Genomic DNA, 15,358 nt, shown 5'->3' on the forward strand with positions numbered 1-15,358 from the left:
TCTGAAGGGTCATGTACATCTGAAGATGCTAGGGAAGAACCTGCTCTATGCTTCTCTCCTGGCTTCTGACAGCCTCAGGCACTCCTTGGCGTTTAGATGAATCATTCAGATCCTGTGTCCCTGTCTTTTCAGTCTAAATTTCTTTCTAGTACGGGTACCAGTCAGAATAGGGCCCTGCTAATGACCTCATTTTAACTTGATTACTTCTAGAAAGATCCTATTTTCAAATAAGGTCACATTGAGAGGATTGAGATATTTAGGAAGAGACACAATTCAGCTCCTAACACATAAGTATTTTCTTTCAATCCCTCAATAAGTAGTCTGGCCAAAGTAAACTAGCTGAACTATACACAAAGTTGGAAACTGTAACATCAGCAATAACAACAACTCAGCAACAGAGCAGACAGCTCAATCAAAGCAGCACTTCTACAGGGCTTCTGGAACCTGAGCTCTGTAATCCAGGTGGGCAGCAGTAGAGACTCAACTCTAACTACTATTACAGCTCAAAGACTCAAAACAATGAAGCCAGTAGAATAGAAATGGTAATTCTCCCACAACATTACTCTGCAGGATGCTGAGGGCTGAGCTGTGATGTTCCAACTTGACTTGTCAAGACCCTATTACTTGGATCTTAATATATCACTTTGAGACTTTCTCATTGCTGTATAACTTATTTCCTTCAGAACAAGTACTCTCTACTACCAAGATCCATAAGCAGTTATATGCAGTTTTACCAGAACAGTGTTATATTTTTCTAATAGCATCCTAATTTTACTAATTAGCTGACAGGATTTTCAGCTTCACAAATGATGATCATGATGGTACCAGAACAGCATTATAGTAGATCTGTCAGTCTTAGATCTGCAGATGGCCAGGTCTGATTTGCAGATGTTGGTTAGTACTTCTAAAATTTCTGAGTACTATTTCAGTAGAAATAAAGGTTCAGAAATGTCTAAATTTTCTTCTGGAAAGTAAATGGAAACTGGACCACTGAGATTTGAGTATGAAGGGAAATGAGGTCACTTTTGTACTCTCCAGCCTCTAAAGCCTGAGATGTTCAGGTTACACCCTGTTTCATTCAAGAATCCATCAGTAGAATCCTTTAAGTAGCTTTTTAGTTCCATGTAGAATTTTTCAGTCATCAAAAATTAGATTTCATACAACTTAAAAATTAACATATATTTCTTAAGTAGGGTATAATTAGATTCTAATTACCCAAGGAGGTTTAACTACATATGGATGCAGAAGTAGTATTTTATTTTTATATTCAGTCTCTCTAAGAATCTGTACAAAATATAACAGAGTAGGTCTTTCCTCTTCAAATCAGCATGGATATAGATGGCACTATTATTTATAAAAGATTCAAAATGTCCTAAATAATATGGGGATTATTGAATAACTAATATTTATAAATGGAATATTTCATAGTAATTAAAATTGTAAAAAATATTAAATGAAGTGAAAATGCTTACAATATTACATTAAACATACAAGATAGAACACAAAACTATATACATAGTATGACTGCAATTTTATTTAAAGAGAGGTAAGCAGAGAGAGAAATCAAGAAAAAAACAGAAAATCTTGAAGAAAATGAAAAACATAAAAACGTGAAAATTCATCTCTAAATTGCAGGGTTATAAGAAATTTATACTTTCTTTCAGGAGCTTCTCTGTTTTATCCAACTCTCCAGCAAGAGATATATTTTAACAATCAGAGAAAAATATCATTTTCTAAATTACCATAATAATTTCAGCTCATATATTACAAAAAAGAGGAAGGCCTCCTCACTAAGCAAAGAAGCTTTAAATTCAGAAGATACAAACTTCCACAAAAATTATTTTATTAAAAAGACAGAAACCACATAGAAATATAAGGCTAATAAATATAGTTTTGTGTTATTCCTAGGATGCTAAAAATTACTTCTAGACAACTAGTAGAAATAATGGAATCTTTGATAGCAGGGATAAATTAAAGGCTAGCGAAGGTGCCCTCTAGTACTGACACTTATTCACATTAAGCTAACTGTGAAGGAAGCACACACACACCATCATTATTTTTGTCCAGACTCTTAAATGCCAGCTTCATTTTTTTCTCATGGTCTTCAAGGTACCGCACAAATTCTTCAAAGTCCAATCCTGAATCCTGATTGGCATCTCCTGCCTTAAGAATATCCTACAAAAGTAAAGAAAATCGTTGTGGAAGTATATTATAAGTCAAGTCACTATACCATGTGAGCATTTGTACATTTCACTTAGAGTAATTACGATTGCCATAAGCATCCATTATCTATGTTTTCTGTCACAACTACAAAGTACATTAAGAAATTTTTAAATCTGTGTATCAAGTGGTATTTTTTAATTTGTGCAATAGTAGAGTCAATAGCTATTGTGTCATCTCAAATAATTATGAACTTTAGTAAATAAGTATTTGCCTGAGTTAAATAATGAATGTCAAGTACCTCACAGGAATAAACATAACACATAGCCTTTGCCATCAGGAATAAAATTTGAACTACATGTGATAAAATATGTGAAATTCTAGTATATCCCCTAGCTTATTGGTTTGAGACCTAGCCTTGTAAAATAAGAATGGGAACTAGATACTGATGGTGTCTATTATAAAATATGGTATCCATAGGCCCTTAATTTCAAAAAATTATGTAATTCATAATTAACTTTTACTGAATTGAAAAATAAATACCATGAGCTGAGAACTGGACTTGTGCTAGGATAAGAAAACAAGTCAGAGGCAAAGTTAAGACTAAAAGATACAACCCATTACCAAAGACAATATGTTAGGTGACATAATGGGAATATATTCAAGGTACAGAAAGGTTTGGAGAGGCTCTGGAGAGTCTTCACAGAGGAAGACTGCTTGAGCCAATACTTGCAAAGAAAAACAGGCATTAGAACAATGGATCCAAGAATCTGTGACAGTACTTGCATGGAGGCAGAACAGATGCTAATTAGAAAAAAACATGGAATAATAATAACAGTAGTGATAATAGCTAATATTTGTTGAGCATTTACTTCTAAGCACCTTATATGTATAAACTCATTTAATATTCATAACAAACTCTGTATAGTTCCAATTTGCTAAGGACAAAATACATAGAAGAAAAATAGATCAGAAAAGCTGGGGAGAGACCATGAGAAGGCTTATATGCCACAAAAAGGATTTCAAATTAATTCTCCAGGTTAGTAATTCCCAGTAAGTAGGATACATATAGTATATACATGAAAATTGTGTTAAATTGCACTAAATCACAGGGTAATAAAATTATTCCTCTCTCAATTATCTTTCAATACTTGTAATCATATCATGGAAATTATCTCAAATTTGTTATAATATGCCTCAAAACTTGACAACATTTCACAGAAAAAAATCAGAGGGGATGCCTCTACTTCATTAGACAATATGGTATTTCATCACAATTTAAGAATACTAATTTATTTTCAGTTTATTTATTTTATGCTTACTTTTAATCTACTAGCTTTCTACTTATTCCAGAGACAATGTTTTGTGTTAAAATTAATTCTTGTGAGTGATGTCATCAAGGTGATGAAATAAAAAGCCTCAGGTTCCCCTCTCTGCCACCAGAAACTTCAACTAGCAACTAGTCATAGATAAGAACATCTTTTTTGAAATCCCTGCTACTTGAAAGCAAGCTTGGAACACCTGCATGGCTAAATGAAAACTGAATTAGAAAGTAAAAAGAACAGTCTCACTTCAGGTATGCTGTCTCTTCCCCTCCCCCAAGTTGGCACAATGCCAGGTAGAATTCCATTTCTGCAGAAAGAAAAGGGAACCAGAAGCAGTCATCCAGCTTCCCTGGTATTCTAAGACACTTACCAGGAAGCCCACTCAACTCTCACCTCACAAGGAACACTGCAGGTAGCAGCATGGCTAGACTACTGAGGGCCCAGTAGGAGGGAAAAAAAGAGGCTGGTACTATAGTAATTAGTGTGTGATTCTTCATGGTATCTCCATGTTACTGCCAGCTATGGCATTTGATCAAAGACAACAGTCAACTTTGATCAAAGAAAATAGCTTATCTGCAAAGCTGAGCTGGGTGTCTTCAGAAACATGGTAAGAAATTCAACCTAGTTCAAGATAGCTGTGCACCATGCCCAGCCTCAGAGCCCACTCCAACAATCCCATACATGAAGGGAGATGCTTGCCCCTACCCATTTCAAAAACGCATAGGGGTTAGACCTGACGGACACAGGAAGTCAAGCAGTGGTTCCATTCAGCCCAAAAGCCTCCCCTGCCAGGTGCAGTGGTTCATCATGTCTATAACCCCAGAAACTCAGGAGGCTGAGGCAGGAGGATTGCAAGTTCAAGGCCAACCTCAGCAACTCTGTGAAACCCTCAGTAACTTAGCAAGACCGTATCTCAAAATAAAAAGGGCTGGGGATGTAGTTCAGTGGTAAAGCACCCGTGGGTTCAATCCCCAGTATAAAGGGCACGGGAGGATGGCCTTCCCTAAAACCTTGCCAAGGCAGGGAGAATACCACCTCAAGCATTTTGGAGAGCATAAAGGGCTATACTTGCATGACCTAAGAGATCAAACAGCCACTAACTCAGCCAAAAGCCTACCCCATGGCTCCACCCTACAAGAAGTCAATACTCAATGGTATATTTTCTAAGGAACATAGCCTCACCTGTCCCAAGCAGTGACTCCTCCTAAATTTGGAGCTCAGCATGCAGCCTGCCAACTACAGATCCCAAATAGGGAATTTTCCAGCCAAGGAATACATGCTGTGACTGTCATTGAAGTACTCTGCCAGGAGCATGGCCCAACAGCAGAGCAAAGATAGCACTACCAATTAGAGAACCTGAAACAAGCTCTGCCTGCCTAGGGTAATCACCACCTGGTCCTTTCAAAATCACAGGCTAAACTAAATAGTGACCATCTAGTCCCTGACAAAGAACATCTATAAAGGCTAGAAGAGGGGGTTATCTCCTCAAATTCACAAACGGCAATGCAAGGAGATAAGAATTACAAAGAATTAGGGAACCATGATATCTCAAAAGAAACCAGCAAGGCTCTGATAATAGACTCTATGAAAGTATAGATCTATGAAGGGCTATTAGTCACCTTTGCATTACTGTAACAAAATACCTAAGGCAGATAATGTATGAAGAGACAGGTTTATTTAGCTCATAGTTTTGGAGATTCAAAAATCAATGATTGGGCACCTACATTGGTTTGGCCTCTGGTGAGGGTGGCAGATGATGTCACATTATGGCAGAAATATATGTAGAAGCAAACAGTCATATCCCAAACCAGAGCGCAAAGAAAGAGAGGACAGGGGTCCCACAATCCTTTTTGAGGGAATTTCCACAACGACATAAGGATCTCCACAAGGTCCATCTTCTTAAAGTACCTCCTAACACCTCCATCTTATGGACCAAGGTTTTAACATGTGGACCCTTAGAGGACATTCAAACCACATCCAAATCATAGGAATGACTGACAAAAAAATGGAATAATCCTCTTAAAGAAGTTCAGTAAAGCACTAGAATATATGAATATAAAATGCAACAAAATAAGAAAAACAATATACATGGGCTGGGGCTCAGTGCTCTGTAGAGCGCTTGCCTCTCATATGTGAGGGGCTGGATTCCATCCTTGGTACCACATAAAAATAAATAAAGATACTACGTGTTCATCTACAACTAAAAAATATTAAAAAGAAAAACAATATGCAAAGCAAGCGGTTTGACAAAAAATTAGAAACAAGAAAAAAGAACCAAAGAAAACTCTTCAAAATGAATAATACAATGATACAACTGAAAATTTCAACAAAAAACTTCTACAGCCAATTGAAGCAGAAGAAAGAATCAATGACCTGTAAAACAGAATATTTCACTTTATCCTATCAAAGGAGCAAAAATGCAAAACAACAAAGAAAGCATATAGCAATTATAGGAACCTAATGAGAGACCACAAATCTTCACATAATAGGAGCTGCAGAAAGTGAAGGGGAGAAGAAGGAGAAAGTATATTTAAAGATAATGGCTGAAAACTTCTCAAATCTGTGGGTAGATTCCAACATCCAGGTGCAGGAAGCTCAGAGATCTCCAATTAAATTCAAGTCAAAGAAACATAATAATCAAACTATCAAAAATTAAAAATAAAGAAAAAGGGCTGGGGTTGTGGCTCAGTGGTAGAGCACTTGTCTAGCATGTGCTAGGCACTGGGTTCAATTCTCAGCACCACATATAAATAAGTAAATAAAATAAAGATCTATGAACAGATAATAAAAAATATAAAGAAAGATAGAAAAAATTCTGAGAATAGTAAGAGATAAGAAATATATTATATACAAAGGAATGTCAAAACAGCTATCAAAATATTTCTCAGCAGAAACCCTGTAGGCCAGCAGAGAATGATATGAGATATTCAAAGCACCCAAAGAAAAAATTGCCAACCAAGAATATTTTCCCCAACAAAGCTGTCTTTAAGAAATGAGGAAGAGATAGGTACACTGGCATAGGTCTGGAATCCCAGCAGCTCGGGAGACTGAGATAAGGATTGCAAATTCAAAGCCAGCCTCAGCAACTTAGCAAGGCCCTAAGCAACTTAATGGGACTGTCTCAAAATTTTTACAAAATTGAAAAAGAGGGCTTGGGATGTAGCTCAATAGTAAATTGCCCCTGGTTCAATCCCTAGTACCAAAAAGAAGAAATAGAAATAGAAATAAAAGCTAAGGAAGTTCATCACCACTAGACCTGCCTTATAGGAATTTCTAAAGGAAATTATTTAAGTTGAAACAAGAGACTGCTAATTGATAACACAAAACAAGAAAAATAACTCAATGGTATAAATGAAAAAGAACCATATTCAGAATATTCTAGGACTGTAATGATGGCATATGAAGCAATATTGACTCTAGTAAAAGGGCAAAAAGATAAAACTATTAATAACAACCATAGCTAAAATAAATTATCAAAGGGTACACATTATGAAATGATGTAAATTCTTACATCAAAAACAGAATTGTGAAGAGTGGAGGAAAACTGCAGAGTTGTTGTATGCAATCAATGTTAAACTATTATCAGCTTGACCTAAACTATTGTAAGATGTTCTGTCAGCCCCATGTTAACCACAAAAAAAATTTATGTTTGGTAAAAGAACAAAACAAAAATAGAAAGGATTCAAAGCATACCAGTACAGAAATGATCAAACTGCAAAGGAAGACAGTGAGAGAGAAACAAAGTTTTAAACAACCAGGAAACAACAAACAAAATGACATTAGCATGTCTTGCCTATTAATAATTTAAGTGGATTAAATTCTCTAATAAAGACACAGAGCATCTGGGGGGATGGGATGATTAAATGAATTCTAGATAGGGCAAAGGGGAAGAAGCGGGGAAGGAAGGGGGCATAGAGGTAGGAAAGATGGTGGAACGCGATGGTTTTCATTACCCTAAGTACATGTATGAAGACACAAAGGATGTGACTCTACTTTGTGTACAACCAGAGATATGAAAACTCGTGCTCTATATGTGTAATTGAATTGTAATGCATTCTGTTGTCATATATAATAAATAAAAAATTTTAAAAAATAAATTTTAAAAATATTAATAATCAAAAAAATTAAGATCAAAAATGTCTTTTCAATCAAAAGGATTGAAATCATGAAGAAATGTTATTAAATTGTATTGTAATATGTGAAATAGAAAAAAATAGATTTTAGGAAATTATGAAGATTCATATGTTAATATAAAACATTTCTAGTGTTTTGAGGCATCTCCATTCTGCTTCCCAGAGTGACTGCAATAATTTGTAGTCCCACAACAATGTATCAAAATGAACTCAACTTTTATGTACCTTTTCTGCCACATCTTCATCAGCATTTATTATTGTATTCTTGGTCACTGCCATTCTGACTGGAGTAAGATGACATTTTAATATAGTTGGGGAAGTGGAACATTTTTTCATATACTTGTTGGCCATTTGTGTTTCTCCTTTTGAGAAGTGTCCCTTTTGTTCTTTTGTCCACTCATTGACTGGGTTTTTTGTTTGTTTGGTAAACTTTTTTGAGATCTTTATATTCTGGATATTAAACCCCTCTAAACGGAACAGTTGACAAAGATTTTCTCCCATGCTCTACGCTGTCTCTTTGTGCTCTTACTAACTTCTTTTGCCATGTAGAAGCTTTTCAATTTGATGTTATTCCACTAATAGATTCTTGGTTTTATTTCTTAAGCTTAGGAGTCTTGTTAAAGAAGTCAGTGCCCATATCAATATGTTGAAGTGTTGACTTTATGTTTTCTTCTAGAAGGTGCAGAGTTTCTGATCTAATTCCTAAGTCTTTGGTCCACTTTATTTGACTTTTGTGCAGGATCAAAAATAGGGATCTAGTTTTATGACTGGTTTTTTTTTTTGAAAGACTCAACTATTTGTTGTCTACTTAAGACACCACACTTTTAAGGATACCCATAGACTAAAAGTGAAAGAATGGGAAAATATGCTCAATGCAAATAAAAACAAAACAAAAAGGCAAATATATCTATCAGATGACATAAACTTTAAGTCAAAAATTATAAAAAGAGACAAGGATATTAAGTAACAACAAAGGGGCCAACCAATCAAGAGGATATAACAATTAAAACATTCATACAACACTGAAGCACCTAAATATATAAAACAAATATCAAAGGATCTGAAGGGAGAGAGAAAGTACAATTCAATGATAGGGTATATACCTCACTTTCTATATTGGACAGATTACCCAGACAGGTAATAAATAAATAAACAATTGAGCGTGAACAATACTTTCAACCAAATGGACCTAACAGATATATACAGAACATTTCATTCAACAACAACAAAATATTCATTCTTCTCAAATACAAATGGAACATTCTCCAGGATAGATTCACATGTTTAGGCACAAATAAGCCTTAGCAAATTTAAGAAGACCGAAATAATATCAAGTACTTTTTATATTCACAATAACAGAAGGAATTTCAGAAAATTCACAGAACAAGTAAAGTTAAACAAACTAATGTTCCTTTAACTAGACTAAGAGAGAAGAAATGTCATGAATAAATGAAATCAGAAATGTCAGAGAAAATATTACAACTGTACCAAAAAATTACAAATGATGATACTATACAAATGAGATCCTATAAACATTATATGCCAACAAATTGGGTATCCTAAAAGAAATAGATAAATTCCTACACAATCTACCAAGACTGAATCATAAAGAAATTGAAAATCTGAATAGACCAATAATGAGTAAAGATATTTAATTTGTATTAAAAAGGGGACCCTGATGGCTTCAGGTTTAAAATACTTTTTATTGGTATGGAGGATTAGATCCAGTGGTATTCTACCATTACATTGCTAGTCCTTCTTATTTTTTGATAAAGGGTCTCACTAAATTGCTTAGGCTGAACTTGTGATCTCCCTGCTGTATTTTCTCCTAAGTCACTGAGATCATAGGCATGTGTCCTCATATCCAGCTGCTACCAAATGTTTAAAGAAGAACTAATACTAGTTGTTTTCAAACTCTTACATGAAATTGGGACCTATCTTATTCAAACCATGTACAAAACTAACTCAAAATAAATTAAAAACTTAAACATCAGAACTAAAGCTATTAAACTACAAAAGAAAACACACAATAAAACTATATGACATTGGACAATGATTTCTTAGATTTGGTTCCAAAATGGCAGAAATTACCATTAATCCAGCAATTCTCTTTCTGCACAAACACTAGAAAGAGTTAAAGGCAGTATCTCAAAGAGATATTTATGCACCTATCTTCACAGCAGTATTAGCCACAATAATAGTATTAGCCATAATAATATATATTTAAATATATGTGTGTGTGTGTGTGTAAAATGCCAAAAAAACCCCCTAACAAAACACTAAATAACCTAATTTAAAAATAAGCAAAGGACTTGAATAGACCTTTCTCCAAAGAACAGACACTTCTCCAAAGAAGATAAACAAATGACTAGTAAGTACATGAAAAGAAACTCAACATCATTAACCATTAAGGAAATGCACACCTGAAATACAATTAAATACCACCTCATACCAATTTGGATGGCTACTACTTAAAAAAATAATGTCAGCAAGCATATGAAATTTGAACACTTTTGCACCACTGGTGGAAATGTAACATGATATAGCTACTATGGAAAATTTGTCTGGCAGTTCCTCGAAAAGTTAAATGCAGTATTACTATTGATCAGCAATTCCATTTCTGGGCATATAAGTGAAAGAATTAAAAACAAGATCTAAAAGAGATATTTAAACACCTAAGTTCAAAGCAGTATTAGCCACAGTAACCACAACACAAAATAACACAAGTGTCCATCAACAAATAGTTAAAATGCGGTATATACATACAATAGAACATTATTAATCCTTAAAAATGAAGGAAATTCTGAGATATGCTACAACATATCTTGAAGACATTATGGTAAGTGGAATTAGCGAGTCACAAAAAAGACAAATATGTATGATTACATTGATATGAGATATTTAGGAGTAGTCAAAATTATAGAGGCAAAGAGTATAATGCTGGTGGTCAGATTTAGGGGACAATTGAGGAGTTATTGTTTAACGGATATAGAGTTCCAGTTTTGTAAGATGAAAAGAGTTCTAGAAATGGATGGTGGAGATTATTGAACAACAATATGAATTCTTTAATACCATTGCACTGTATACTTAAAAATGGTTAAGGTGGTACATTTAGTGTTAATGTGTATTTTACACTACAAAATCGAAAAAAATATAATTAGCACAAAATTAATATTAAACAAATTCAAGGCTCTACAGATTTATTCCCAAAAGATAAATGTCAAAATTTAAAAAATTTGTAATGTTGACAAAAATTCTTTTTAAGAACCTGCTACTTGCTTGTGATTTTAAGTTTTCTTCTAAGAAACAAGAAAGGACCCCATAAATGTACAACGTGATTGTCTCAAAGGTGAGGGATTGTGATGTTCTGACCCTCTTCACCTTTGAAATAAGGCAAATCTCCTTCATTTGAAGGCAGTACATATATGAAGACACGAATGGTGTGAAAATACTTGGTGTACAATCAGTGACTTGAAAAATTGTGCTATATATGTGTAACATGAAATGAATTGCATTCTGCTATCGTGTATAACAAATTAGAATACATAATTTAAGGCAGATCTTCCTACGTCTGGCCCCAAAACTAAATAAATAAGGGTGTAGATGGTTTGGACCTTCTTAACAAAACAAAACAAAAATCCTCACTGAGAGAGAGCTAAAATGGATAGGAGTAACATCTGAAGGTTGTTTAGCATTGATGGAAGGAAAACAAATTTGATATTCTGAAACTTCGGCCTAAATAGTTGTTGAAGTATCAAGTCAAGACCAGCCTAGAGAAGAAAGACATCTGTATTTTAGGCAACATAATAAAACAATAGGCTGAAATGTAAACGCTTTGATTAAGGTCTGACTCCCCTTCACCTTTGGTGTGGATGCCAGGAAAGAGCAGCTCTGGGACACCCATTGTGCCTATTGTTTGGAGAAGACCTTCAAGCTAAGAACCTCTTGAGAAAAGACAGACCTTATTTTTCACTTATGCACTCACGATGACTGACACCCCCTCGAGATGTTCTGTGCAGGTTCAGTAAAAGTTCAGTGAGTCGCCAGAAACTCACTCGCAATCTCCCCCCGACACACACACACACACACACACACACACAGATTTTTGTCCTCTCATCACTGTGTTAAGGCTAAGTGATTCTTTTGAGAAGGGTGAGAACCTTCTATACAGAGCTGCGTTATTCTGCGCGATGCTCGCAGAGAGGCCCAACCTTACTTCTTGGGCCTTTGAAAGAGGCTCTGGAAAGGACGGCAAGTCGGGCACCACCCAATGCCCAAAGCCTCTCCAGACTCCCAGAGCTCTCGGTCGCTCACCTTCTCCGAGTCCTTGCCAAAGGAGGAGCTCCAGTATTCCAGCCCCTCCTTGAGCTCCTTGATATCCACCACGCCGTCCCCGCTGCGGTCCAAGTCTTCGAAGAGGATCTGGTAGCGGAAGTAATCATCCTCACTCTGACAGGCCGCCGCGGGCAGCACGAAGCTCCGCAGCCAGCGAAGCATTGCGGGTCCGTTGGCGGCCAGGACCCCCACGCGACTGCGCCACCTGTCGCCGCCTCCACGACGCCAGGCTGCCCGGGGCGGCGAATCCGCGCCGGGGCCGTGCCGGCTGCAACCGCCTGGCGGAGCCGTGGCGGTTCGGAGCTGCCTCGGGCCTGGGAGCCCGCGCTGGCGGCCTCTCCGACGCTGCTGAGAAGACCCCCTACGGAACCTGGGGAGCGCCGCGGGTGGGACGCCCCGCCCAGGCGCCGCGGGAGAGTCTTCCCGCCCCGGAAGTTGGAAGTAGAAGCTCCCAGGGCTGCAGCACCCGGGACCCAGCATGGTCGGCAGGGTAGTGGACGCCCAGCCCAGCGAAGTTTGGGGGACCTTGAAAGAGGCCTTTGGAGATCTACAATCTCCTGGTGCAAACTCAGTGCTTCAGCCAAGTGACTGCGGCTGCGAAACCGATCTGAGGGGTGTGAAGCGCGGATCTGCTCCCAGGGGTCAGGGAAGACCAGCACCTAAGCATCTGGACCCCGCTGCCCGACCCGGACAGGTCTGAAGACTGGAGGAAGGAACCCTTGTTCCTGTCCTCTGCTGGTGATTTTCCTCATCTTCACAGGACTCTTCCTTCTTGAGGATTACTCTTTTCAACCACACCACCGTTACCTGCCTTAGCACTTGCCTAGCATGCAGGAGGACCTAATTCCATCCCAGCACCACACAAAAAGAAAGAAAAGAAAACAAAGTGACCAAATTTTAAAAATACACATTAATTCATTTGAATAAGTTTAGAAATTAAAAATAGAACAGAATGCTATTAATAAAGCTTTGGAAACTTTGTTGGGTGTTTATAATTATAAAAGACCTTTTTTTCTTTAAAAGATAAATAATTGTCAAATATACTATATTGTGGAGCTTATAACATGTAGAAATAAACTGACAAAAAAAAATGAGGGGAAGGAGAACAAGGAAGTATATGGTTAAAAGTTATTTACATTATATATTGAGTAGTCTACATTTTTAAAATGTATATAAACCCTAGGGCAAGGGTAAACATAAGTTAAAAGTGAAGAAATAGACAAAGAAATTCTATGCAAAGACTAGTCATGAGAAAGCCTGAGTTGACTATCTTAATATCAGTCAAAGAAGATTTCAAGACAAGGAAGACATTTTCAAAATTGGTATGCAACTTAATGGCAAAGCTTCAAAATACATGAAGCAAAAACTGATAAACTGAAAAGAGAAGTGATACATTTACAATTAGAGATGTCAATATCTTTCTCACAGAAACTGACAGAATAAACAGAAAGTAACAAGGATACATGAGACTTTAATAACAAGATCAACTAATTGACTTAAAGAACAACTACATGCAACAGCAGAATACCAATTATATCCAGTTGCACATGTAAAATCACTAAGACCATTTACTGGCACATGAAAGAAGGCAGTAAGTTTTAAATGATTGAATTCATACAGAGAATAGTCTCTGACCACAATGGAATTAAATTCAAAATCAATTACAAATATCTACTCAGAAATACCCAAATGTGGTGCAATTAAATAATTTAAAATGATAGAGCAAAGAAGAAATCTCATAGGAAATTAGAAAATATTTTTGAATAATTATGAAAGTGTGTCAGAATATACTATAATATGACAGGATGCAGCTAAAGTAATGCCTAGAATTTATTTTATAGTCTTAGATATTTGAATTAGAAAACAAGACGGTTTAAAATCCGTGATCTAATGTTGCATTTTAAGAAACTAGAAAAAGAGCACACGAATCCCAAATAAACAAAAAGAATCAATGGTAAAGATGTGAAATAAATGAAATAAAAGACAAGCTTGGAGAAACTAAGGGAAGCTTGAGAAAACTTGTTAAAACCAAAAGCTAATCCTTTGATTAAATTGATCAACCTATGACTAGACAAATCAAGAACGCTTGCCTAGCATTCTCAAGGAACTGAGTTTGATCCCAACACTGCAAAAGAAAAGAAAAAAACATAAAAGCATAAATTACCAATATTAAGGAGATATCACTACAAATTCTACACATGTACATTACAAATGTCATTATGCCAATATATTTGACAACTTAGATGGAATGGAGACCCTTCCTTGAAAGACATTAACAAAGATATCAGCTCTCTCCAATTTGATCTGGAGATTCAATGCAATACAAATCTAAATCCCAGCAGATTTTTTTGTAGAAACTGATACACGGATTCTAAAATTTATATAAAAATACAAAGAATGCCAAATAGCTGAAATAATTTAGAAAAAAGAGGTTTCAATTACATATGGTTCATTGATTTTCAACAATATTAATTCAATTAAATGATTAAAGGATACAATGATGCTAGAACAAGATGCCCATAAAGAAAAAAACTTTTCGAACTTGTGCCTTGAAAATATACTATTAAGAAAATGGAAAGCTTAGGCAGAGACCAGAGAAAAAAATGCAATATGTATATCTAACAAAACACTTGTATCCAAAAATACTAATACATGCAATAAAATACTACAATAATAAATAAATACAATAAAATAAAAAGATGGAATCAAGTTTTTCAAATGGCCAAAAGATCCAAACAGACAATCCACCAAAGAAGATATAGAATGGCTAGTAAGTATTAGGAAGTCAAAATCTTTAGTCTATATGAAAATGTTAAGTTAAAAACCACCCATAAGTTACAACAACAGTGCTCGCTTCAGTAGCACATATACTAAAATTGGAACGATACAGAGAAGACTAGCATGGCCCCTGTGCAAGGATGATAAGCAAATTCGTGAAGCGTTCCATAAAAAAAAAAGTTTCAACAACATACCCACTAACATAGATAAAATCGAACAGACTAACTATATAAAGTTTTCTGAAAATGCAGAACAACTAAAACCATAATATATTGCTGGTGAGAATTTAAAGTAGTCACTTATAAAACATTTGGCAGTTCCTCCTAAGTGAAGCATATACTTGGTATATGTTATAGTGTATATCCCCTCCAAAATTCAGGTATGGCTAATGTGATGGTATTAAGAGGTGATGCCTTAATAGGGAAACTAGGCCATGAGTTCCCTTTCCTTAATGAGAGTAAATTCCTTGTATAAGAGGCTTCATGCAGCTTTTAGCTATCACTTGCCCTTCTACCTTCTGTCATATAAAGATACTTCCAAAAAGGCCCTCACCAGACACTATATAACAGTTCTTGGATGGCCATAGCTTCTGTAACTGTGAGAAAAAAAAATTGTTTTTTACCCAGT

At 35.9% G+C, this 15,358-nt stretch overlaps 1 protein-coding gene and 1 non-coding gene across 2 annotated transcripts in view; one reads left to right on the forward strand and one right to left on the reverse strand.

Moving 5' to 3' along the window:
* LOC114098919 (mitochondrial adenyl nucleotide antiporter SLC25A24-like) overlaps positions 1-12,115 on the reverse strand; it is a 51,212-nt gene extending 39,097 nt beyond the window's left edge. Inside the window, exons 1-2 of the mRNA XM_027943157.2 lie at positions 11,933-12,115; positions 2,049-2,175 (exon numbers count right to left, since the gene is read on the reverse strand). Of these exons, the coding sequence (XP_027798958.2) occupies positions 2,049-2,175; positions 11,933-12,115 (310 nt within the window). The remainder of the gene's footprint in view (positions 1-2,048; positions 2,176-11,932) is intronic.
* A 2,684-nt stretch (positions 12,116-14,799) lies between these two features.
* LOC114098927 (U6 spliceosomal RNA) lies at positions 14,800-14,906 on the forward strand. Its single transcript, XR_003583814.1, has one exon. It is a non-coding gene; the product is annotated as a U6 spliceosomal RNA (small nuclear RNA).
* The last annotated feature ends 452 nt before the right edge of the window (positions 14,907-15,358 follow it).

The sequence above is a fragment of the Marmota flaviventris genome, chromosome 10, assembly GCF_047511675.1.
Source record: "Marmota flaviventris isolate mMarFla1 chromosome 10, mMarFla1.hap1, whole genome shotgun sequence".
Classification (NCBI taxonomy): domain Eukaryota; kingdom Metazoa; phylum Chordata; class Mammalia; order Rodentia; family Sciuridae; genus Marmota; species Marmota flaviventris.